The following is a 26178-nucleotide window of genomic DNA, read 5'->3' as shown; positions in this document are numbered from 1 at the left end:
TATGTTGAATAAAGGTGAGAGTAGACATCCTAGTCTTTTTCCTGATCTTAGAGGAAATACTTTCAGCTTTTCACCATTGAATATGATGTTACTTATAGGTTTGTCGTATATGGCCTTTATTCTGTTCAAGTTATGTTCCCTCTGTGCCCACTCTCTGGAGAGTTTTTATCATAAATGGGTTCTGAATTTTGTGAAAATTTTCTGCATCTATTGAGATGATCATACTGTTTTTATTCTTCAACGTGTTGATGTGACGTGTCATATAGATTGATGTGCAGATATTGAAAAATCCTTGTATCCCTGGGATGAATCCCTCTTGATCATGGTGAATGATCTTTTTAATGTATTGTTGGATGCAGATTGCTAGTGTTTCGTTGAGGGTTTTTGAATCTGTGTTCATCAGTGTTATTGGCCTGTAATTTTCTTTTTTATGTGTGGTATCTTTGTCTGATTTTGTATCAGGGCAATGGGAGCCTCATAGAATGAGTTTGGAAGTTGGAAGTTTTCCTTCCTCATCAATTTTTTGGGAACAGTTTCAGAAGTATAGATGTGAACTCTTCTTTAAATGTTAATCTTCTCTAAATGACAGTCACGGTTGGAATTTCAGTGCTTGTGATTGGTCTGTTCATACTTTGTTTCTTCCCTATTCAGTCTAGGGATACTGTACCTTTCTAAGAATTTGTCCATTTCTTCCAGGTTGTCCATTTTATTAGCATACAGTTGCTCATAGTAGTCTCATATAATCCTTGGTTTCTTTGGAATCAGTTGTAACTTCTTTTTCATTTATAATTTTATTGCTTTGAGTCTTCACCCTTTCTATATTGCTGAGTCTGGCTAAAGGTTTATCAATTTTGTTTATTTTTTCAAAGAGCCAGCTTTCAGTTCATTGACCTTTGTGATTGTTTTGTCTCTATTTTATTTATTTCTGCCAAGATTTTTATAATTTGTTTCCTTCTACTACCTTTAGGTTTTGTTTGTCCTCCTTTCTCTAGTTTCTTTAGGTGTAAGCTTAGGTTCTTTGAGATTTTTCTTGTTTCTTGATTGTATTGCTGTAAACTTCTTTCTTAGAGCTGCTTTTGCTTCATCCCATAGGTTTTGGACCATTGTGCTTTCATCATTATTGTCCCTAGTTATTTTTTAATTTTCGCTTTCATTTCTTCAGTGATCAATTGGTTGTTTAGTAACATATTGTTTAGCTGGCACATGTTTGTGTTTTTTACAGTTTTTTTTCCCCTTGTTTATTTCTAGTCTCAGTGTTATGATCAGACTAGACACTGGATATGATTTCAGTTTTCTTGAATTTACCAAAGTTCACCTTGTGACCCAGCATGTGATCAGTTCTGGAGGATGTTCTGTGTGCACTGAGAAGAGTGTATAGTCTGCTGCTTTTCGGTGGAGGGCTCTATAAATATCACTTAAGTCTATCAGATCTAATGTGTCATTTATTTAAGTCCTGTGTTTCCTTATAAATTTTCTGTGGATGATCTGTGCATTAATGAAAGTGGGATGTTTAAGCCCCTCACTATTATTGTGTTGCTGTCAATTTCTTCCTTTATAGTTATTAGTATTTGCCTTATATGTTGAGTGCTTATTTACTTATAATTGTTATATCTTCTTCTTGGATTGATCCCTTGATCATTATGTGCTGTCCTACTTTGTCTCCTACAACAGTCTGTGTTTTAAAGTCTGTTTTGTCTGCTATGAATATTGCTACTCTGGCTTTTGATTTCCATTTGTATGGACTTCCTTCTCCCATTTGTTTACTTTCAGTCTGTAAGTATCCCTAGATCTGAGGTAGGTCTCTTGTAGATATGGGTCTTATTTTTCTGTTCGCCCAGCCAGTCTGTGTCTTTCGCTTCTGCATTTAATACATTTACATTTAACGTAACTATGAATATGTATCATCCTATTGGGCTCCCTTGGTGGCACCACTTTCTTAATTGCTTTAGGCTTATTTTTATATGTTTTTCTTTCTCTTGTGTTTCCTTCCTAGAGAAATTTCTTTAGCATTTGTTGTAAAGCTGGTTTTGTGGTGCTGAATGCTCTTAACTTTTGCTTGTCTGTAAAGCTTTGGATTTTTCTGTCAAATCTAAACAAGATCCTTGCTGGGTAGAGTTTTCTTGCTTATAGGTTCTTTCCTTCCATCACTTTAAATATACTGTGCCACTCTCTTCTGACTTGCAGAGTTTCTGTTGAGAAATCAGCTGATAATCATATGGGAGTTCCTTTGTATGTCTTTTGTGTGTGTGTCATTTTTCCCTTATTGCTTTTAATATTTTATGTTTATCTTTAATTTTTGGCAGTTTGATTGCTATGTGTCTCAGTGTCTTCATCTTTGGGTTTATCCTATCTGGGACTCTCTGCTTCCTAGACTTTGTTGACTATTTCTTTTCCCATGTTAGGGAGGTTTTCATCTGTTATCTCTTCAAATACTTTCCTGAGTCCTTTCTCTCTCTTCTCCTTCTGGGACCCTTATAATACAAAAGTTGGTATGTTTTAGGTTGTCCCAGGGGTCTTTAGGCTGTACTTTTTTTTTTTTCATTCTTCTTTTTATATTCTGTTTTGAAGCAGTGATTTCAGCCATTCCATCTTCCAGGTCACTTATCCATTCTCTTACCACAATTATTTTGTTATTCTTTATAGTGTGTTGTCTATCTCTGTTGGTTCTTACTTTAGTTCTTCTAGGTCTTTGGTGAACATTTCTTACATCCTCTCCATTCTTTTTTGAAGATTCTGGATCATCTTCACTGTTATTATTCTGAAATCTTTTTCTGGAAGGTTGCTTATCTCCATATCGTTAAATTGCTTTTCTGGATTTTATCTTGTTCCTTCATCTGGGATGTAATCCTCTGCCTTTTCATTTTATTTAACTTTTTGTGATTGTTGTTCTTATTCTGGAGGCTGCAGAATTGTAGTTCTTCTTGGTTCTGTTGTTCTTATTCTGGAGGCTGCAGAATTGTAGTTCTTCTTGGTTCTTCTGTCTGCCGTCTGGTGGATGAAGCTGTCTAAGAGGACTGCGCAGGCTTCCTCATGGGAGGGACTGTCAGTGGGAAAAACTGGGTCTTGCTCTGGTGGGCAGCACCATGATCGATAAAACTTTAATCCCATTTTATGCTAATGGATGGGCTGTGCTCCCTCCTTGTTAGTTGTTTAGCCTGAAGCAACCCAGCCCTGGAGTCTGTAGGCTCTATTGTAGGGCAGACGGCATCCTCCAGTGTCAGTGGCACTTCCTAGAATTGCTGCTGTCAGTGTCATGGTGAGCCACTGCCACCTCACACCTCTGCAGGAGACCCTCCAACAGTAGCAGGTAAGTCTGGCTCAATCTCCTGTGGGATCACTACTCCTTTCTTGTGGTTCTTTATGCACACAAGATTTTGTGTATGCCCTCCAGGAGTGCAAAGTCTGTTTTCCACAATCCTGTGGAAGTTCTATTATCAAATCCCACTGGCCTTCAGTTTCCCTGGGAATTCCTTGTCCCTTTGCCAGAATCTCCAGGCTGGGAAGCTTGATGTGGAGCTCAGAACCTTTGCAATAGTGAGAAAACTTTTTTGATATTATTGTTCTCCAGTTTGTGGGCCGCCCACCTCATAGGTATAGAGTTTGATTTTATTGCGATTGTGCCCCTCCTGGCATCTCGTTGCAACTTTTCCTTTGTCTTTTGTATCTTTCTTTGGTGAGTTCCAGCATCCTCTTGTTGACGGTTGTTCAACAGTTAGTTGTGATTTCAGTGCTCTTGCAGGAGGAGATGAGCACATGTCCTTCTACTCTACCATCTTGAACCAGTCTCCCTTGTTGGGAATTTTTAAATTGTGAATGAAGTATTAATAACTTACAGGTAATCTGTTTACATTTCTTTTTCTTCAGAAAAAGGTTTTGGTTGATTGTATGTTTCTAGAAATTTATCCATTTCTAGTAGGTTGTCAAGTTTGTTGGCATTCAGTAGTTCGTAGTAGTCTCTTATGATCCTTTTTATATCTGTGGTATCAGTTGCAGTGTCTCCTCTTACAGCTCTGAATTGAGATATTTGAATCCTCTCTCTTTTTTTGGTAAGTGTGAGTAAGTTTTTGGTGAACATTTTCTTATTTTGGTAGACAGACATTTATAGTAGCATTGTATATGATAGCCAAAAGTTGGAAATGATCCACATGTTCACTATTGAACAAGTAGATAAATAAAATGTTACGTCCATAAAATGGAATAGTATTTAGGAATAAAGTACTGACCTATAATACTACGTGGATGAGCCCTGAAAACACTGTGGCATGTAAAAGAAGTCAGTCATAAAAGTCTACATATTATATAGTTTCATCCATATGAAAGCCCAGAACAGGCAAATATATAGACACAGAAAATAAATTAGTGATTACTTAGGGCTAGATGAGGAGGGCACAGCCAAGAAAGGAGAAGGGTAGTAAGGTAATAGCTAAAGGATATAGGATTTTTTTTTAATTAAAATATAATTGACACATAACATTTTATTAGTATACAATGTAGTGATTCAACATCTGTATATATTGTAAAATGTTCATTATAATAATGAACATTATTATATGTTCACTATATGTGAACATGTTTTTTTTTCTTGTGTATATACATATGTTTTCATTTCTTTTAAGTATAATTTAGAGTATACAGTAACTTAAATTTGTGGCATGAATATGTTTTATTTTTCTTTTAGCACTTGTGTTTATTTAAAATTTATTCTTTTTTTTTCCAGCGAGTACTGAGCCATCAAGATGATACAGCTTTGCTAAAAGCTTACATTGTTGAATGGCGAAAATTTTTTACACAGTGTGATATTTTACCGAAGCCTTTCTGTCAACTAGAGATTACTTTAATGGGTAAACAGGGCAGCAATAAAAAATCAAATGTAGAAGACAGTATTGTTCGAAAGGTAAGTCCGTTTCCTCAGTTTTCCCTAATATTCTTCAGAAATGGGGTGAGTTGAAGACTTTCAAAGTTTGCACTGAAATGGGTTTTTCTACTTCACATGTAAACAAACTCTTGTTCAGCTTTTGCTGCGTTTTATTGAATAATATTGCTTCTTTTTTATTTAGTTTTGGTTCTGTCTTCTTTAATATGGTCTTAAGCTGTAGATCTGTGTTCAGACATTACCTCCTTTGCTTTTCCTTTTCACTTTCTCCTTTTCCTAGTTTTATCTTCAGAATTTTATTTCCTTCTTTTTTATACTTTTACTTTTTTATAAATTAAATTACTTTTTTGTCTGTTCAAAAAACCCTTCCATTAATATATTACCTTCTGGAATTTTTGTGTTTAATTGTGGCTAAACTGCCGTAAAAACTCTGTGCCCGGTGACAACTCATGAATTAATAGAAAGAACTCAGCTCTGAAATTGCAGAATCCCAGATTTCCCTTTCAGTTCTTCAATCAGTTACAACCTAACTTTGCTGTCCTTGTTTTTCATATGTATTTAATACATATGTATTTCTACTTGTGAGAATCAAATGGAACCACAGATTTTAAAAGTAAAAAATTGGCCATTTGAACGTTGAACAACTCACTGGTTATAGCAACCAACATAGGCATTCAAATAGTGGCCTGTACTTTGTTGCCTTTTCCCAGCCTTAAAGTTTGTGCTAATACTGACAGCATGTTCATGAGTATGTGTGTGCTCTTTCCATAAATAGAAAATTTATAAGGTGAATTTGTATATTCTTTTGAGATTTGTTATCAAACATATTTTCAATATATCCTTTTCCCATTTATCATATATTTATACAAATATGCATATGAACATCCCAAACACATATCATTATTTCTGAAATTCAACCTTCAAACTATGTAGAGAAAGTAACATTTTCCGTGTATTACCATGTTTAATTTTGCAACAAACACTTGAAATTTATACTGTTATTTTCACTATTTTCCAGTTGAGAAGCAGATATATAAGTAACAGCTGGAATTCAAATCCAGTTGTGTTTGACTCTAACAAACACTTGTTCTTTGCTGTTGTTTACCAATGATATTTACCGAATTTAAATATATTGGTTTCCTATAGTATTCAAGTGAATGTAGGACTAAGAGTTTGCTTTCCTTTATTAGCATTTGTACTTAAAATTTTTGTGTGTGTATATGGTACTTGGTATATTAATAATTGAAATGATTGCCTATTTTGTTCTTTTTTTTCCTAGCTTATGCTTGATACATGGAATGAATCAATCTTTTCAAATATTAAAAACAGACTTCAAGATAGTGCAATGAAGCTGGTCCATGCTGAAAGGTTAGGAGAAGCTTTTGATTCTCAGCTTGTCATTGGAGTAAGAGAATCCTATGGTATGTTCTGAACTTTATGATCAAATATCCTTTTCATGGAAATGCTAAGACAATTATAGAATAGTACTATCACAGTTACATTTGTTAGCATATAGTGACATCTGCTTTTAGTGCCCTATGCTTTAAGAGTACAGAAAAGATATTCTTCAATGAAACCTGGAAAAATTCATATTTGTGTAGTTAATATTTATTTTCTCCATTTCACTCATCTCTTAGCTAGTTAATCTTTGTAGCTATGTAAATTAGAGAAACATAGTCTTAAAACTCTAACTTATAAAAGGTAACCATTTTTTTAACTTATATTTTTAGGGCATCAGTTAATTTCATGTGTGTATATTCCTTTCCAGACTTTTCTTAGTCATTCAGTCAAATCCTCTGTTTCCTCATGGAGGTCTTTCCTAATTCCCAGACTAGGTTAGGTGCTTCTTAGTACCTGTGCTTTCCTGTCATAATGCTTTAGCATTTTTAACTGTGTTCTTGACACTGTATCTTTACTGATCATAGAATGTCTGACACAAACGAGTTTTCAATAAGAAGATTTTATATTAATGAACCTTTGGTTATCTTTGACTTGCTTTCTGTGTTGCCCTTGTATTTCTTTAGATATAAAGTCTAGATTTTCTTTAGCCATGTCCCTGAAATTTCTTCCTTTTTATTTCAATTGCCACCAGGTTAGACTTCTTTAATTTCTGCTTCTCATGGATAGAGGAGCCTGGTAGGTTGCAGTCCATGGGGTTGCTAGGAGTCAGACACGACTGAGCGACCTCACTTCACTTTTCACTTTCATGCATTGGAGAAGGAAATGGCAACCTTCTCCAGTGTTCTTGCCTGGAGAATCCCAGGGATGGGGGAGCCTGGTGGGCTGCCGTCTCTGGGGTCGCAGAGAGTTGGACACAACTGAAGCGACTTAGCAGCAGCAGCAGCAGACTTTTGAAACAGTCTTCTTATAGTGAGACTGTTGCTATCACTTAACCCATATACTTTCACAAGATTAATTTTTAAGTACTGTTGTATTGGTATTACCCATGTAATGGTATGCCATGCTAAATTTAGGTTACTTAGCCAGAGAGTTGAGGTTCTCCATAACCATTCCCAGCTTGCCATTCTGCCTTATCTTCTATTAACCTTACAATCCATTCAGACAACCTTGTTGTATCTTGATTTAATCTAGTATTGTTCTACTTCTGAGTATTTACTAACCAGGGTAAATGCTAATTTGTTCCAAAAGACTGAATTCAAATCCCATCTTTTCTGTGAGTGGTTTCTTGATCATCCAGTCATTAATCAGTCTCATTTCTATTCAAAAATAGTTCACATTTTCTGTACTATGTGTCACTTTACTCCTTTATGTTGTTACCTTTTCAAGTCTTTTATAGAGAAGGATTTTGTCTTATATGACTGTACGTTCTTATGGGCATGGTCACAGTCCCTTGAACATGACTCCTCAATATTTGTTTTTCATTTATTGTACTCAGAATACTGATTTCAATCATAATTAGAGTAAAATTTTATTTTTTGTTTTTCAGTTAACCTTTGTTCTAATCCAGAGGATAAGCTCCAAATTTATAGGGACAATTTTGAGAAGGCATACTTGGATTCAACAGAGAGATTTTATAGAACACAGGCACCCTCGTATTTACAACAAAATGGTGTACAGAATTATATGAAATATGTAAGTCAGAACCTAGTATATGTGATCATTTGAGCTGTTTTCTTGATGTTCTTAAAATGATTGCTATTTTGCTTCTGGACAGGCAGATGCTAAATTGAAAGAAGAAGAAAAACGAGCCCTACGTTATTTAGAAACAAGACGAGAATGTAACTCTGTTGAAGCAGTAAGTAATTTTGTAGTTTGTTTTTTGAGATTATTGAAGGCAGTGGTACCCCACTCTAGTACTCTTGCCTGGAAAATCTCATGGACGGAGGAGCCTGGTGGGCTGCAGTCCATGGGGTTGCTAAGAGTTGGACACGACTGAGTGACTTCACTTTCACTTTTCACTTTCCTGCATCAGAGAAGGAAACGGCAACCCACTCCAGTGTTCTTGCCTAGAGAATCCCAGGGACGGGGGAGCCTGGTGGGCTGCCATCTGTGGGGTCGCACAGAGTCGGACACGACTGAAGCGACTTAGCAGCTGCAGCAAAGTGCAATAGCACAGGGGTGGCAAATACATGATGCAAGTAACATTATTTATCATTTCTCACTCCTGTGACCAGTATTACTAATTGATTATAGTATTCTTTCCCAGTGAGCCAAAGCACAGCTTCAGAAGGCACCTTATTCAGAACTCATTGTTTTCCACAGAGGTGATGTGCAAGATAAAATCTGTTTGCCATCCCTGCTCTAGACTTTTCTATATTTATTTAGTTTTTAATCAGTCACCTTTTATTATGTTTTGTGCATACCTAAAGTTAATCATAGTATGGATTTTCAGGTGGCAAGTAAAATATGCTCCTGAGAGATACAGTTGATTCTCACTATTCATGGTAATTACATTTTATAAAATAGTGGCTGCAAACATCAAATGAGTGAGCACCAAATCATTACTACAAGGGGATATTTCTTCTTACTATGGGAAGGTGTTTTCATACTTCTCTTGTAGGAAATAAAATATTAATGACTTGGTAAGAGAACATCAGTCTTCTATATAGTTTTTGTTTTATGTTGTAAGTTCCTCAGTTTAAAAAAATGACCAGAGGTACTTGCCATGCTACAGTATATATTCCGGTGTTTTCTTTTACAGGGAGGGTGACAGTGTGCTTTGTTAAGGAATTTAAGAATCAAATTTAATGTAGAAGTAATATTTCCTCTAGTTCCTTTCAGTCTTTGGAGCCTGCAAACTAAATTTAGATTTACATTCAAAAATGTAACATTCAAGTTTGCTTACAACCAGACTTTTCAACTACAGTTGGGATTTCTTTTTTCTTACTTCTGATTTTTCTTTGGCTTCTTCCATCTTGAGTGATAGTGATGTTTTATTTGTTCAGTAATTGGACTGAGTTGGACCTTTTTTCTCTTGTTTGTTTTGCTTTTTATTATGTGCAGTACATTTCCTCTTTCAAATAACTCTGGTACTGGCAGAAAAGGAAGCATTTATAATGGTTGTTTTTAGAAGTTCTCTGTAGAGATTTAAAACCAGTCTTGGTAGCTCCTGGTAGCTCAGCTGGTTAAGAATCCACCTGCAGTGCAGGAGACCTTGGTTTGATTCCCAGGTTGGGAAGATCCGCTGGAGAAGGGATAAGCTACCCACTCCAGTATTCCGGCCTGGAGATTTCCACTGCGTTGCAGAGTCGGACACAACTGAGTGACTTTCACTTGAGCTTCATTTAGAAGTTAGGGAAGGCCATTGAATATTTTTAAAACAAGTATGCCGTGTTCAAAATTATCCCTCAAAAAGATTAATCTAGTGACAATATGAAAGATTAATTGGAGTGGGTAATAGCTTGGGTTAGAAGTGGGAGGTTTTTGCAATAATTCAAGCTGGGTATTTGGAGTACCAAATAGGTTATAGCAATGGGAATGGAAAGATAGAGGGTAGAAACAGACTTTCCAGAGGTGGAACATTATGTCTTATGAATTGGGATGAAATAGTGAAAGTCAACAATGTTTCTGAGGTTTTGGCTTAGGAGAATCATGCTGCTGCAAAGAGACTTGGTGTAATAATATATCTTGGTAGTGAGGGAGAAAGATGAGTTTAGTTAGAGGGATTTGAATATTTTGGGTTGATTGGTCTGAATATATGACTTGATGGGGATGTTGTAATTTTGTAAGGTAGAATTGTTTTTAGTATACATCTTAGTTGTATCATATTTATACTAAACTGAACAGAAATTCAACTATAGAGGTCTAATTAATAGGGTGAATAAGAGAGAGGAAGAAAAAGAGAATGAGGAAGGTAGAGATAAACAAATACACATGAAAGCTTATATAGAGCAGTTAATTCTCCCTCTCTACTTTAAAATACACATATATACATTTTGGGAAAAAACTTGAGATAGAAGATGTGAACTTGCTCTTTCAAAGAATCCCAAGTAGTATGAACATCTTACCACACTGAATGATTTTAGAGTCTAAAGATAAGTTTTTGTTTTGTTTCAAGAAAGATCCTAAGTGCAATATAATATGCTTGCAAAGAAGTGGTGCTTTACTGGGGAGATGAGAAGTCTGTCTGTATGATTTGTTTTTATTTTCTGTTTATTTTTATAAATTAACTATTCTGATTGCAATATAACATATATACAGAAAAGTGTACAAAAATCTCAGGTTAATAAGTGAATTATCACGAAGTGAACATACCTGTGAAATCACCAGAACAAGAATTATCAGCAATTAAGAGCCTTCCGTCATGCTCCTCCAAATTATTATTACCATCTTTTTTTCCCAAAGGTTATCACTTTTCTAACTTTTAGGAACATAGATTAATATTAATCAGTGACCATTATATAGTTTGTACAGCAAAATTTGGTGCAGAGAAAACATTAAGCATGAAAACTGTGGACTTAACTGTAACATTGGGAATTTAAGGCTTAATGCAGGTACATTATTATATATCTCATTGAGCTAAGGCTATTATACTACATACATAATATTTGTTATATATTTGTTAATTTACAGTTTCTGTTTCCAAGAGAAATGACATGTTACGATGAAATAAGTTCTAATAGAAGGAACAGTAAACCAAAAAATCACCAAGTCCTGGGTTCTAATTTAAAATTCCACAAAGTATGAACAGTATTATTTGAATAGTTACTAAGAAAAGAATTACTGCCATCCCTGAAAATTATTTAGACCAAATTTACTACCCTAAACTCTGTTTTAGAGGAATTATCAGCCATCAGAAAATGGTATGCTATATCTTAATGCTTTATTGATACTGATTTTAATCAATACTTACCTGTTAAGCTATTCTTACTAGTGGAGGACAGTTGTCTATCAGTTCATATGGGGATACAGATATGCATGATGCATACACAACAGTGCATACCCAAGTTTAATTTTAAAATATGTACATTTTTGACGTTTGTGTTTTCTCTGAAAATTAGGAAATTATTATGATATATCAGTTACCTTGTTTGAAAGTTGTAAGACTTACTCTTCAAAACCTGATTATTTTCCAGTATATGCAAGAAAACAAGTTTCTGGACTAGTATTCTGTGTAACAAAGCAAGTCTTACCTAAGTAGTACCCAGTTATGAGGCCAGGCCTAATAAAGACCAAATACACATTTCAAGTAATATTCATATAGTGCTTAGTTTACTGAATTCCTTCCTTGTTTATAAGAGTTTTATTTTGTTGTTTGGGGGTATTCCAAACATCTGATTATATCTTTCTAGTATAAATATCTCATTTTTCCTTCAGTAGATTAAATCTGCTAGTGGTTTATTTTAGAAAAATGTTAATAATATTGGAATCTTTGTCTTTCAGTCTTTGAAAGGAGTGCTTCTAAATTTTCACCATTAAGCATGATGCTTCTTTTTGGCATGATGTATGCATTTTATGATGCTAATAAAGTATTCAGTTTATTGTTATTTTATTAAGAATATTAGCAGGAATGTATCTACCTTAGCCCTAAAGCCAGTATCTTATCTTATGGAGAATCATAAGAGGCATTTCCATGAAGATCATGAACAAGGCAACTGTATCTATTATTTCTGTTGCTATTTAACATTGTGTTAGAAGTGTTAGCCCATGAGACTAAATTACACAAATCAATTAGAGGCAAAAGAATGGGTAAGCCAGAAGGAAAACTCTCACTTTGTCTGGAAAAACTTCAGTTGATGATAAAACTAACTCAAATTGTAAAGTAATTCAGGAAAGTGATAGGATATAAAATTAACATACAAATATCAGTCTTCATATACACAAATAATAAACAGAGGCTATAGCATTAGGACAAACCTTACTTATAGCAACAACAATGAAAATTAAATACTTGTGAAAAATTTAATAAATTTGTGAAACCTGTAAGAGGAAAAGCTTAGACACTCCAAAGACACAAAAATAGATTTGAAAAAATGGAAAGATACCTCTTATTCTTAAATTCTGTTACTCTAAATGATACAGATGTCAGTTCTTCCTTAAATTAATTTATATATTTCCTGTAATTCCAGTAGAATGCCACAACTATTTCATGAAATTAGACAAGATAAAAAAATTCACATGGAAAAATAAACATGTAAGAATAGCCAGGAAAACACTGAGAAAGAAAAGCTTTGAATAGAACTAGCACTATCAGACATTAAAACATAAATTCTCTGTAATTAAGTAGTGTGGTATTACAATGAAAGAAACAAAAAGGTGAACAGAGAACTACAAAAACAACTGAAAAACAGGTAATAAAAGGGTCAGTAAGTACATGAAAGTGTTAGTTGCTCAGTCATATCTGACTCTTTGTAGCCCCATGGACTGTAGCCTCCCAGGCTCCTCTGTGGAATTCTCCAGGCAAGAAGACTGGAATGGGTAGCCATTCCCTTCTCCAGGGGATTTTCCTGACCCAGGGGTTGAACCCAGGTCTCTTGCATTATAGGCAAATTCTTTACCATATGAGCCACTAGGGAAGCCCCAGTAAGTGTATGCTGCTGCTGCTGCTGCTAAGTCGCTTCAGTCGTGTCCAACTCTGTACAATCCTATAGATGGAAGCCAACCAGGCTTCCCCGTTCCTGGGATTCTCCAGGCAAGAGTATTGGAGTGGGTTGCCATTTCCTTCTCCAGTGCATGAAAGTGAAAAGTGAAAGTGAAGTCGCTCAGCCGTGTCCAACTCTTAGCGACGAATAAGTGTATACGTATCAATAATTACTTTATATGTCAGTGGACTAAATGCTCTGATCAAAAGACATAGGAGGCTGATGGGATAAAAAACAAGACCCATCAATATGCTGCCTACAAAAGACTCCCTTTAAAAGGGGACTGAAAGGGAGCGGTTGGGTTAAGTATTTCATGCAAACAGAAATGACAAGAAAGCAAGAGTAGCAATACTCATTTTAGAAAAAATAAGCTTTATAACAAGGGCCATGATGAAAGACAAAGACTGGCATTATATAAGGTATGATACAAGAAGGATATTGCACTTGTTAACATATATGCACCCAATCCAGAAACATCTATATATAAAGCAAATAATAACAGATACAAAGGGAGAAATTGGCAGTAATATGGTAATAGTAGAAGACTTTAACACCCCACTGACATGGGTGGATATGTCATCCAGACAGAAAATCAGTAAGGCAACAGAGATCCTGAAGAAAGAACAGATGAGTTGGATTTGTTATCTACAGGATATTCCATGGGGGAAAAAAAGGCAGAATACATTTTTTTTAAGTGCACATGGGATGTTCTCTAGGACAGATCACATACTAGGTCACAAGATAAACCTTAATTTGTAAGGATAGAAATTCTATCAAGAGGTTTTTGTTTTTTTTTAATGACAATAGTGTGTAACTAGTATAACTATAGAAAGAAAAGTGGGAAAATAACCAATGTGAAGACTAAACAGCATACTCCTAAAACTTCAAAGAGTAAATGATGAAAATCAGAGAGGAAATCATAAAATACCTCTAGACAAATGAAAATGGAGATACAATTTTCCAGAATCTGTGGGATGCAGCAAAAGCAGTTCTAAGAGGGAAGTTGATGGCAATTAAAGGCTTTCTCAAGAAATAAGAAAAATTTCAAACCGCCTAATCCACCACCTAAAAGAAATTTTAAAAGAACAAGCAAAGCCAAAAGTCAGCAGAAGGAAGGAAATGTAATAATAAAGGGCATGGAAAAAATAAACAAAGATCAAAAAAAAATAAAAGATCATTGAATCCAAGAGCTAATTGTTTGAAAAGATAAACAAAATTGATAAATCTTTAACTGGGTTCACAAAGAAGAAAAGAGATAGGGCCCAAATAAAATAATAAAAGAGGAGAAAGAACAGCTAAAACCATGGAAATAAAAATAAAATAAGTTGAATAGGCGGCACTACTCCCAGATTCATTCTGTGAGTCCTCATAGCAAAGACATTTCAAGAAAAGAAAATCACAGGCCAATGTCTTTGATGAATACAAATGCAGAAATTCTCAGCAAAATATTAGCAAACCAAATACAGTAATTCATAAAAAGGATCATATACCATGATCAAGTTGGATTTATTCCAGGATTACAGTGATGGTTCAGTGTATACAAATCAATGTGATACACCACATTAAAGAAAGGAAAGATAAAAATCACAGTATTATCTCCATAGATACAGAGAAGGCATTTGAAAAAAAATGAACATTTGTTCATGGTAAACTCTTACTAAAGTGAGTATAGAGGGAGCATAACAAATGCCACTTACAGTAAACCTACAGATACCATAGTAATTCATGGTTAAAGCTGAAAGCCTTCCCATTAAATTTAGGAACAAGGTAAGGATGGCTATTCTATCTGTTTCTGTTTGATATGATATTGGAAGTACTAGCCACAGCAGTAAGATAAGAAAAAAAGATATTCAAATTGAAGGGAAGAGGTAAAATTGTCACTATTTGTAAATGACATGATACTCGATATAGAGAACCCTAATGTCTCTACCCCCAAATTGTTAGAACTAAGAGATGAATTCAGCAAGGTTGCAGAATACAAGGTTAATGTATAGAAATCTGTTCCTTTCCATACAGTAATAATGAAATATCAGAAAGAGAAAGTAAAAACCCATTTGAAATTATCAAAGAAAGTTTTAATTGTTAGGAATAAACTTAACCAAGGAAGTGAAAGACATATACTCTGAAAACTATAAGCCGTTGGTAAAGGAATTTGAAGATGATTCAAGAAAATGGAAAGATATATCCCATGCTGGCTTGGATTGGAAGAATTAATATTATGAAAATGGCCATACTACCCAAAGAAGTCTATGCAATCCCTATCAAAATACCCATGACATTTTTCTCAGAATTAGAAGAAATACTCCTAAAACTTATATGGAACTGCAAAAGACCTTGGATTTCCAAAGCAGTCTTTTCAACAAGTGATGTCTGGTGAAACTATATTACCATGTTAAACCAATGAGATTAGAACATTCCCTCACGCCACATAACAAAAATAAACTCAAAGTCATTTTAAAATATAAATGTAATACCTGAAACCATCAAACTCCTAGAAGAGAATATATTCAAGACATTTTGTCATAAATCATAGCAGTATTTTCTTGGATCAGTCTCCCAAGGCAAAAGAAAGCAAAAATAAACAAATAGGGCCTAATTAAACTTAAAATATTTTGTACAGCAAAATAAAGATTACAGTGATGTACCACCTCACACCTATAAAAATGGCTATCATCAAAAAGTTTACAGATCACACATTTTGGCGAGTATGTGTAGAAAAGGTACTCTTATACACTGTTGGTGAGAATGCAAATTAGTACAGTCACTATGGAGAACACATGGAGGTTCCTGAAAACACTAAAAATAAAGTTACAGTACCATTTAGTAGCTCCACTCCTGAGCATGTGTCTTGAGAAGACAAAAACTTTATTTGAAAACATACATGCATCCCAGTGTTCATTAGCCAAGACATGGAAGCCATCCAGGTACCCATCAACAGATAACTGGATTAAGAAGATACGGGAGGGAGGATGTGTGTGTCTGCACACACGCACACACCCACAGTGGAATGTTACTTAGCCATAAAGGACAAAATACTGCTATTAGCAGCAACATGGTTGGACTTAGTGTTAAGTGTTTGGTAATGAAAAAATAGTTACTATGATGGGCTTCCCTGGTGGCTTAGACAGAAAGAATATGCCTGCAATGCAGGGGACCTGGGTTCGATCCCTGAGTCAGAAGATCTCCCAGAGAAGGGAATGGCTTATCCACTCCAGTATTCTTGCCTGAAAATCCCATGGACAGAGGAGCCTGGTGTCCTTGGGGTCACGATAAGTCGGACATGACTGAGCGGCTTTCACTTACTCAAGATGGAGAAACCCAAAAAACACTACGTTAATCAAGTGATCAAGATTAGCATCACAAATAATAGGACATAGTGATATTAAGGTGAAGTCGTTCAGTCATGTCCGACTCTTTGTGACCCCGTGGACTGTAACCTACTAGGCTTCTCCGTCCATGGGATTCTCCAGACAAGAATACTGGAGTGGATTGCCATTTCCTTCTCCAGGGGATCTTCCCGACCCAGGGATCGAACCCGGGTCTCCCACACTGGAGGCAGACGCTTTAACCTCTGAGCCACCAGGGAAGATATTATGTACCCCTTAATATGATACATTTAAGAAGAGTACAAAAATCAGTTCTATGGAATTGTCAAAAATTAATAACTGAATAACTTATTCAAATGAGAAAATTCTAGACAATCCCTATTTGAGGGGCAGTCTACAAATAATTGGCTACTATTCTTTAAAAGTATCAAGATCATAATACACACACACAGACCTAGGATTTGTCACAGATTGAAGGAGACTAGCAAAACTAACAACCAAAAACAGCATGGGCTTATAGATAAGATCCTGGAACAGGAAAGAGACATTAGTGAAAAAACTGGAGAATTTCTAATAAGGTCTGTAGTTAATTCATAGCAGTAAATCAATAATGTTTTCCTGGTTTTGATAGTTATGCTATAGTTATATAAAAAGTTACCATTTTAGGAAATGGGATGATGTATGTTTGGGCATGCTCTGTTATTTTTACTTTTATGTGCTAAAATGAAAGTAAAATGTAGAAAAAAAAGGATATTATGAAGAATGCCTTTTGAGGGGGGAAGGGGAAGCATCAGTGGAGATGATCATATGGCATTTTCCTCCATTAAACTAATCAGGAAATTGAATTAACAGGGTTTCTAACATTATACCATTCTTTCATTTTAGGAATGAACACAAAGCCCCATTTTTAATGGATAAAAATTTATATCCCAAAGGGATTTTGACATGTATAGCCAATAAAAGTTACTCTCAAGATTTTTCTCTAACAGTTTTTTATATATTAAGTGTTTAAATTTTATGTTTAGTACATAATCACAAAAATATTTTTAGGATCCCCTTATAGATTTATCCTAATGCAACTTTCATTTTAATCTCTTTGTTATCAGTACAGCAGATTTTAATAGATGAATCAAAGAAAAGTGAGTTATGCTGTGAATTGTTTAAATAGTTGTTTTAGATATTTTGAACTGGAATCTCTAGGCTAAAAGTTTTCAGTGAAGGTAGTATCTACTTCTAGCAAGTGTGAATTTGTAGAGGCATTTTAATGTTCAGTGGTCCCACTGGCCACTCATGCAAGAGAAAATCTTCTTTATACTTATTTGAATCTAGAATTTTATTTTATTTTACTTATAAACCAAAACACTTTTGCATGATACTAGTAATACACCTCATTTCAAGATGTGATATTATTTTATAAATTAAAGAATGGTAATATATATTTTGTTTGAAATCTTAAGTTTTTTTCACTGTTGGATATTTATCTCATCTATAGTAATAGCGCTCATGTTATTTGAGTCACCAAAGCACCTGTGTTGAATTGAAGTTGGGATCATGTATGCTGCCAGTTGGTCCCTCCGGTTTGTGACCTGAGAGGAGTCTTGCCCCACTGGTTTTAATTAGCCTCACGCTAATTGGCCTAGTTTGGGTTGAGTGCCCAAACTTGGATCATACGCTTTGTGTGTAAGTGTGTCTTTGTAGACATGTTGCAAGCATGCTTGAGTCATCAGTATATATGTGTTTGTAGTAAGTATTATATAGTGATAACTTGACTCATCTAGGAGATAACCCATTTAGCAACTTTACCTACTTGCACTTCAGTGGAGAACCTAGAAAGTATGTTAGGCCAAGAGTTCTGAGCAGCTGCATTGTATTAGATGTCTGATAGGCCTACTTCAGCTTTTACTTATAGGAGAGCAACTTAGTCCCACCTAGATTCAATTATACACACAGTTCTAGTAAGATTGATTATCACTGGATAGGCCTGTGGCAGATGAGCAAAACTGAGTAAAAGGCTTCAGAGCTCTGCTGCTTCAAGAGGCACTATTGACGGCAAAAAGTGACACTTAACAGTAAGAAAAGAATGAGAAAAAAACAGTCCCTCTAAACTGATGTTGCCATTCCTTCAAAAAATTTTCACACTGTTGGATTAAAAGTGTGGCTAATATTGTAACATTTTCCATTTTCTCCAAATTTAGAAATTTTATGGGAAATTTACTGATTATTAAGTAGATTAGAGGGCCTGGGACAAACTGTTAACAAAAGCGTGGCATTTGCCTACGTTGTAGCAAATGTAGCAGTGAGATTATTCTCCTTTTATGTAAAGTATACAAAGTATTTCCTTTTATATATCAATCAATGCCCAAAAGAATGAGAAAAAATATAAAAGAAAATAACTTGAAAAAAATTTTTTCTAAGGCTACTAGTATTTTAGGTGATAGTCTTATATACCTTGGTTTTACCTGAAGTCATATGTTTATTATTTATTATGCACCTGAACTATGTCAAGCCTTGTGCTAGCAAGGATAAGAAGATAGAACTGATTCCTGACTTCAAAGTAACACTAGAATTAAATGGAAAGATGGAATAGAGAGAGTGAAATGGTGATGGCTAGTCTTCATTTCTTCACAGTGACCAAAGCTCTGAAAGGGAGGCAGTGTGTTACACTGATTAGGGGCATACATGTTGGAAGAAGGTGAGGAGTTTAATTCCATTGTCATTTTACCACCTGTGTGCCCATTATCAATTTCTTCAAACTGTAAAGTAGGGTAATACCTACTTGTGTTTAATGCAGTACCATATCAAAACATTTAAGTGCTGTGCCTAGCATGGTAGTTTTTACTTTTAGTGCTGTGGTTTACAGAAGTTGCTTACTTATTCTCAGACAGAAACTATTTTACTACATATGCAAAACATTGAGTAAAAAACTGAATTAGCAACAAGGTCACAAGTCATAAGTTATTAGCATTAAAGTACTTGTTAACCTTCAAGTATTTAAGTATATTAAGGGTGGTATTTAAGTATATTAAGGGTGGTATTTAAAAAGTCAAGGTGAGTCTAATTGGCTTCATTGGTCTATAGAGAGTTACTTGTATAACTAGTTTAGAAATGAAGCAACTTAACACTGGTTATAAAGGTTTAAAAAAAAAAGTTAATTTTGAGAATAGCCATACATGGAATAAATGAATTCTTGAATACATAATAGATATCTTTGTATGGTTAAAGACCTGATAATGATACAGTAGAATCTTAAGGTGGAGTAATCTAGAATAATTTTTAATTTGATGACTATTTTGTAGCTCAGGGAAAAGCAAATTATTACTTATATGGAATTACATAACAAAAGTCAGAACTGTTCCTATTGCTTTCATTAAACTTCAGTGAAGTAGCATTAATTGTGCAAATTGAATACCACTAAAAAAGACTCTACTATGTCAGTTAGCCTACCTATCCAAACTTTCATCTTCACAGACCTATGCATTCATTCATTCAACAAATACTGAGTGCCTGCTGTGTTTTATGGCAGGCATCATCTTTGAAGAGTTTTGCTATAAAGGAAGGTAAAACATCAAGCACATTGATAGTTAAAGTGTTTCACCTTGCAGACCTCTGGGGAGATTGCTATGGATTTAGAAGTTGTGCTCATCTCAGGCAAAATACAGGAATTGATGACATATGGCAAAAAGTTTTTTTCTTCACGGAAGCTAGCAAAAGGAGACAGAAAGGGAATACAAGGTGAGAGAGATGGTTTATCACTATCCTTTCCATTCAAGATGTATTTTTCAAATAACCAGTATATACTCAGGGTTGATTCTGTTTGTAGGACTTTGGTAAATGATGGGGAGAAAAATACAAAAGAGCAATAACATGGTCCCTGCCCTCAAGGATCTGACCCTCTTGTGATGGCAAGACTCTTTGGAAATAAGCAACTGCCCTTTCTTCTTTTTGCCTATATAAAGTAGTTTTCTAAAGGATTTTTCAATACACAGGGATCTATACCATAATTCTTCTCTCTCTTTTTTTAAAAATTGTTTGCTATGAAATTTTTCAAATATTTACAAAAGTAGAGAAAATAGTGGAATGAACCCTACTCCAAACTCAGCCAGCAGATTCAACAATGATCACTGTTTTGTAATACTTACTTGGTTAAGATCCCTTTTTTCATTTCTTTCCTTTTCTCTTTTCCTTTTTCTCCTTTCTTACTCTTTCTTTTCCTCCCCCACTTTCCTTTCTTTTTAGCATGCAGGATCTTAATTCCCTGACCAGGGATCAAACCCAGGCCCTCAGAGTGAAAATACAAAGTCCTAACCATTGGACCACCAGAGAATTCCCTTTTTTCTTTCTTCTCTTTTTTTCCAAAGTTTAAAAAAATTATGATGTACATTGCTACACTAAACACGTCTGTATTATAACATTATTTTTAGTGCCTGTATGTGTTTCATCATATATATGCACTATAGAAACCAGTTCTCTACTGGTGGGAATTTTCATTATTATTCATTTTTATTATAGTTTATTTTTTATGAATAGTTCTTCCTGGAATATATTTACATGCTTATATCTTACATCCTTCTATATTTTTGACATCTTTATGCATACATCTTTCTTACATGTGGCATTCTCTTGGAATGGAATTTCCTGGAAATGAGATTGCTGAAGCAAAGAGTATGCACCTTTTACAGATTGCTATATAATACCAAACTGATTTTCAGAAATATTGTTGTTCTTATTTCCATTAACAGTATGCTTATTTTTGCTGATCTGAGTTTTGTCAGTCTATTAATTTTTCCAATTTCCTGGTAGTGTAGATTTTAAGATTTTTTTATGTGCATTTAAAAATTACTGGGGGACTTGCCTGCCAGTCCAGTGGTTAAGACTCTGTGCTTCCAGTGCAGAGGGCATGGGTTCCATCCCTGGTTGGGGAATTAAAATCCCACATGGTGTATGGCATGGCTAAGAAAATAAGAAGAAGAAAAATCACCAATGAGGCTGAGCGTGTTTATTCTTATTATGAACCATTTGTATTTCTTCTTTTGTGAGTTCAGGCTACTCTTTTATAAGCATCACTTTCATTTTTTACTTACTTATTCAGAAACCATAATATCGTTATTTTCAAGGCCCTTCATAATTTGGTCCTAAGTTCTTTTTCCAACTTAATATTGTCCAAGAAGTCGTTCTGCCCACTAAGAAATAATTCCCGATTCATATACTTCATTCTGTTCATTTTTTTTCTTGGATTCCTGTTTTTTTTTTTTTTCATGTTTTTAAGTATTGTTTTACTATTCTTTTCTGCCTATTCAAATCCTTCAGAATTCTTAAAGCCCATCTTGCAGTAGTCTCTCCAAATACTCTAGCCTTCATCCATTTTCTCTTATTTGAATTCCCACTGTGTCTATTGTTTCTACAACTTGATTTAGTAGCAGATTATAGGCTGCTTTATGTTATTTATCAAGCACTGTGGAGTGGACAGAGCACAATCTATCCTTGTGAAGTTTATAGTGTAATAATAGTGTGTTTATTTCCACTTCTTTGCTTTATTGCAGTTGAACTTTTCATATACCTCTGTTACGTATGAAGAATACATACATATAGTACATACAATACATACAACTATATACTATAGTTGCATAACCCCAACTGTATTGTGAGAGTATTGAGCATATAAACCATGTCTTATCTTCTCTATTTCTTACAATACTTAACTAATTTCTGAGCACATAGCCATTACTAAGTATATACTTGCTCTCTAATATAGTATCAAAAGTCATAGGCTTAGAGTCACGTACCTGGCCTCATATTACAGCTCAAGATCTTATGAACTGTATAACATTTGAAAGTAACTTAGCCTCTCTAAGTGTATTTGCTCATATGTTAAATACCTGCTTCATAAGGTTGTCATGGGTTAAATGACATATTGGTGTTAATCAGATGATGTATGTAAAGGATTTAGCACAATCTTTGGGACAGCATAGGTTCTCATTAAAAGATATTAGTTATTTTAATAGTTTGTTTAACTTTTCAAGCTAGAAAGTGCTTCAGTAACCTTTCTGTTTTTTCATCAGTAACCTGTTATATCCCTAATTCCTTTCATCTAAGCAGTTACCAAATTCTGCTCAATTTACTTCAGCTATCTTGTCAATGTAGCCTCTCTTTATTTTATTTATTAATTCATTTATTTTTTTGGTTGTACCAAATGGCTTGCAGGATCTTGGTTTCTAGGAACTGAACCCAGGCCCTTAGCAGTGAACGGCTGAGTCATAACCATTGGACCACCTAGCCTCCCTCTCCTTTTAATCCTCACTGAAACCTGTAGTAAGAAATACATTTTTTATTATAACTTAGTATGTTCTTTGTTTATTTACTCATATCTGAACCAAAATTATATGAAATAATATTCATTGTTATTATATATGAAGCACTCTGATATTTTTGTTGTAGTTCTGTTCTGTATTATTTTTAAAAGAAAAGCTGGTCACAGTCACTAAAATATTTCACAGCAAACAGGTTGAAACACATAACTAGATTTTTTGGTGTCTGCAGACTTTGGACTACTCCAGGACACGACTGAGCGACTCAACTGAGCTGAACTGAGAGCTAGATTATGTTCAAGTGTAAATTTTCAGTGAAATAGAAAACAGATGATTTTAGAAAATAGAGTTTATTTTAGAAAACAGAGCTTGTTTTGGTTGCACTTTTTTATTCATTATAAGAATAAGTTATATATAGTTAGATGTATCTATTCTCTGTTGAAGGTGGGAGTGTCCTGTTGTACATATTCCAGAGCCAGTGTAGAATGAAATTACTCAGTAATTGGGTCAGAGCTTCCCACCTGGGCAGAAATTTCTCAACCACTTCATATATCTATTGCTTTTCTTAGGATAGAATTGACATACATGGACTTTAAAGTTACTAGCATAATTCTCAAAGAAGGAGGGACCTAAAAACTTTTATTGCAGAAATTTTTTTAACATTTTAAGAAATAACAGTGGTATAATGAATCTCCATTCCCAAATTCAACTTCAGTAATTAGCAACATTAAGTCAGTTCTAAGAAGAATTTTTAGCGAAGAACTTGTAAGGCACATATAATTCCCTTTCCTTAATACAGATAGCTGATCTGTTTTAAGAAGAAGAGATACATCAGCCTTAGTGTACCTTGTGTAGGTAATCACAACCTATTCATTTTGGTACCTGCAAGGAGAGTAAAAATATCTGACACAGAGGAGCAGTGATGGAGTGGGATGGATTTTCCTGAGACCCAGCCAGAACGTTAGACCCTGATCATCTTACTTAGAATCTTTCAACAGCCTTGTTTGTTAGTCTCCCTACTACTACTCAGTACTACCTACCTTGCTGCTGTTAGACTGATCTTTTAAAAATGACTTGGTGGGGGAATAGAAGTTCATTACATTTATCTTCTGTTTAAAACCTTTCATACCTATAGAATGGGCTTCCCTGGTGCCTCAGTGGTATAGAATCTGCCTGGCAATTCAGGAGACACGGGTTCATTCCCTGGGTGGGAAAGATCCCCTGGAGAAGGAAATGGCAATTCACTCCAATATTCTTGCCTGAAAAATCCCCTGGACAGAGGCGCCTGGTGGGCTACAGTCAAGGGGTTGCAAAAGTCAGAAGCAGCTTAGCAACTAAGCAGCAACAACAACCTTTGAAGTCCCAAACCTTAGATCTTTATTCGTAATCTCGCTCCAGTCTGCCTTTCTAGCTTTCTCTCCTATTATCTCTTCACTGCCATATTCAGTTTCATATTCTTAGAATAATCAATCCATTTTAAGACTTATATTCACTTTTCAGGATCCAATTTAAATTTCATCAGGTGGATGAGACCTTTTTAACTACCCAGAAAAAAATGATAGTTCCTTTGTATGTGTGTGTTTTGCCACTTAACTGAGTTTATTTATTAAAGTTTGCCCTTTATAAGATAGTGATCTTCTCCAAATCTGAGGTCATAGCTTTCTTTTCTTGGTATCCTAACACTTCTTTGGTGCCCACAGCAGTGATACCTACTATGAGTTGAATTGAATGTTCATACTTTTAGAATTTTAGCATCTAACTTCAACACAGGTTCTCTCCAGATAAGAGTTCATTAAAGTTTGTTTGTTTTTTAATTTAATTTTGTAGATTAAATTTTTTTTTCCTTCCCTCACTGGGGACTTTTACTGAAATTTCTATAGAGAACCTGAGTTCCTAGGCTTTTGCTTAAGGGGGAGTATATTTGGTAAATGAATATAGAGTATCCATCTTCAGCAATCCTCTAATAAAGGTAAGTAAAATCTACTTTCAGTATACTTAGTTTTTTGCTGTTGTTGAATAATGTGGTTTTACGGAACTGTAAAGCAAAATAGAGTGGAGTAGATTTGTGCCTTATTTGTGCTTATAATAGCCTTGACCAATTTTTGATATATTTCAGCTCATGGAATGCTGTGTAAATGCCCTGGTGACATCCTTTAAAGAGACTATCTTAGCAGAGTGCCAAGGCATGATCAAGCGAAACGAAACTGAAAGTAGGTAAAACACTACATGAAGTTATCATACTCTTTTAATAGGATATCTTTGAAGCACATCACTTTAAATACATTACAGTTAGATCATTCTTTTATACATAGGTACTTTCATTATGGCAAACTGTGTAAAGAAAAGGATCAAAATATTTAGCATAGTTAGAAATGCTGTAAAGAAGATTATGAACTTGTATTTTAAGCATTTTTTTCTCCTTGGGTATCAGTATGTTTGTATGTGCTCATGTACATTTCAATTTGTTCTCAAAAGTAAAACTCTGCTTTTAAAGGCTAATTTAAATGATAAATGTACAGTATAGGATAGAACTAGGTAATTTGACTTTTGTGTGGAACTGTATGACAAGTATTTTTAGAAAGCAATAAAACTCCCTGTGTTGGTAATCTTGATCCCTCTCCCCCATAAGGTTATATTTGCGGATGTAGAAAGTACATTAATACCAAAAGAAATACATACCAAAAAGAAAAAATACCCATATCCTTACTGCTCAGAGACAACCACTTTTAACATTTTGATGTATTGCTCTCTAGATTTCATGTTATAAAATTGCAAGGTCCTATTTAATCTAGTTGCATTTGAAGTATGTATTTCAGTTCACTTAAATCTATACATTCTTCAGAAGTATTTTTGTAGTAAAAGCAAGTTTCTCACTTGGTACAAATGAAATATTTGAATTTCTGTATGCCAAACTAAGTAGCGTCCACTGATCCAAGGTGGGGGTTAACAGGAGAAAGTTTTATAAACTGAAAAATTCTTTATGAATACAGTTTTATATTATCTTATTACTCTGAATAATCTGAGGACATGATTATTTTACCCCTTGATGTTGCTGTGTATCATGTGTTTAATATTACATCTAACTTATGAAATGTACTTATCTTCTGTGTAAACTTTTGTGTTTCTTAGAATAAATATTTTCCATTTTATTGAAAGTCAGATGACTCACCTTTTAAGAGGAGTTGGGTTTTACAGTATGTGATCACTTTTAGAGTTTCTTTTAAAAATAATTTGTGTCAGACTGAGAAGGTAGGTCAGGCAGTTATAGTATTATGCTTATGCTTATTATAACAACTCCTAAACTAATTGTACTCACAGAATATTGTTAAAGCTGTCAGCTTCCAACTAATATTTCCCCACACTCTTATTATCATAGGCATTCTAGATCCATGATACAAATCAAAGAGAAAATCTATTCTGATGGATGAAATGATTACATGAGTATGTCCTATCCTTTCAGAATTACATTTAATGTTTTCATTGATGGACAAAGTTCCTAATGGGATAGAACCAATGTTAAAAGACTTGGAGGAGCATATCATCAGTGCGGGCCTGGCAGATATGGTAGCAGCTGCTGAAACTATTACTACTGTAAGTTTTCCTCAATGATAATAATAGGTGTATATCATGGT

At 34.6% G+C, this 26178-nt stretch overlaps 1 protein-coding gene across 2 annotated transcripts in view; it reads left to right on the top strand.

The window, feature by feature from the left end:
• Positions 1 to 26178, top strand: part of CUL5 (cullin 5) — a 126774-nt gene that overhangs the window by 61439 nt on the left and 39157 nt on the right. For both annotated transcript variants that reach the window (XM_018059842.1, XM_005689418.3), the window contains exons 4-9: positions 4718 to 4894; positions 6153 to 6294; positions 7821 to 7966; positions 8049 to 8129; positions 24663 to 24756; positions 26007 to 26137. In XM_018059842.1, coding sequence (XP_017915331.1) covers positions 4718 to 4894; positions 6153 to 6294; positions 7821 to 7966; positions 8049 to 8129; positions 24663 to 24756; positions 26007 to 26137 — 771 coding nt within the window. The remainder of the gene's footprint in view (positions 1 to 4717; positions 4895 to 6152; positions 6295 to 7820; positions 7967 to 8048; positions 8130 to 24662; positions 24757 to 26006; positions 26138 to 26178) is intronic.

This window comes from Capra hircus, chromosome 15 (assembly GCF_001704415.2).
Source record: "Capra hircus breed San Clemente chromosome 15, ASM170441v1, whole genome shotgun sequence".
Classification (NCBI taxonomy): domain Eukaryota; kingdom Metazoa; phylum Chordata; class Mammalia; order Artiodactyla; family Bovidae; genus Capra; species Capra hircus.
Note: the sequence above shows the minus strand (reverse complement) of the source record. Positions and strands in the feature narration are given on the sequence as shown.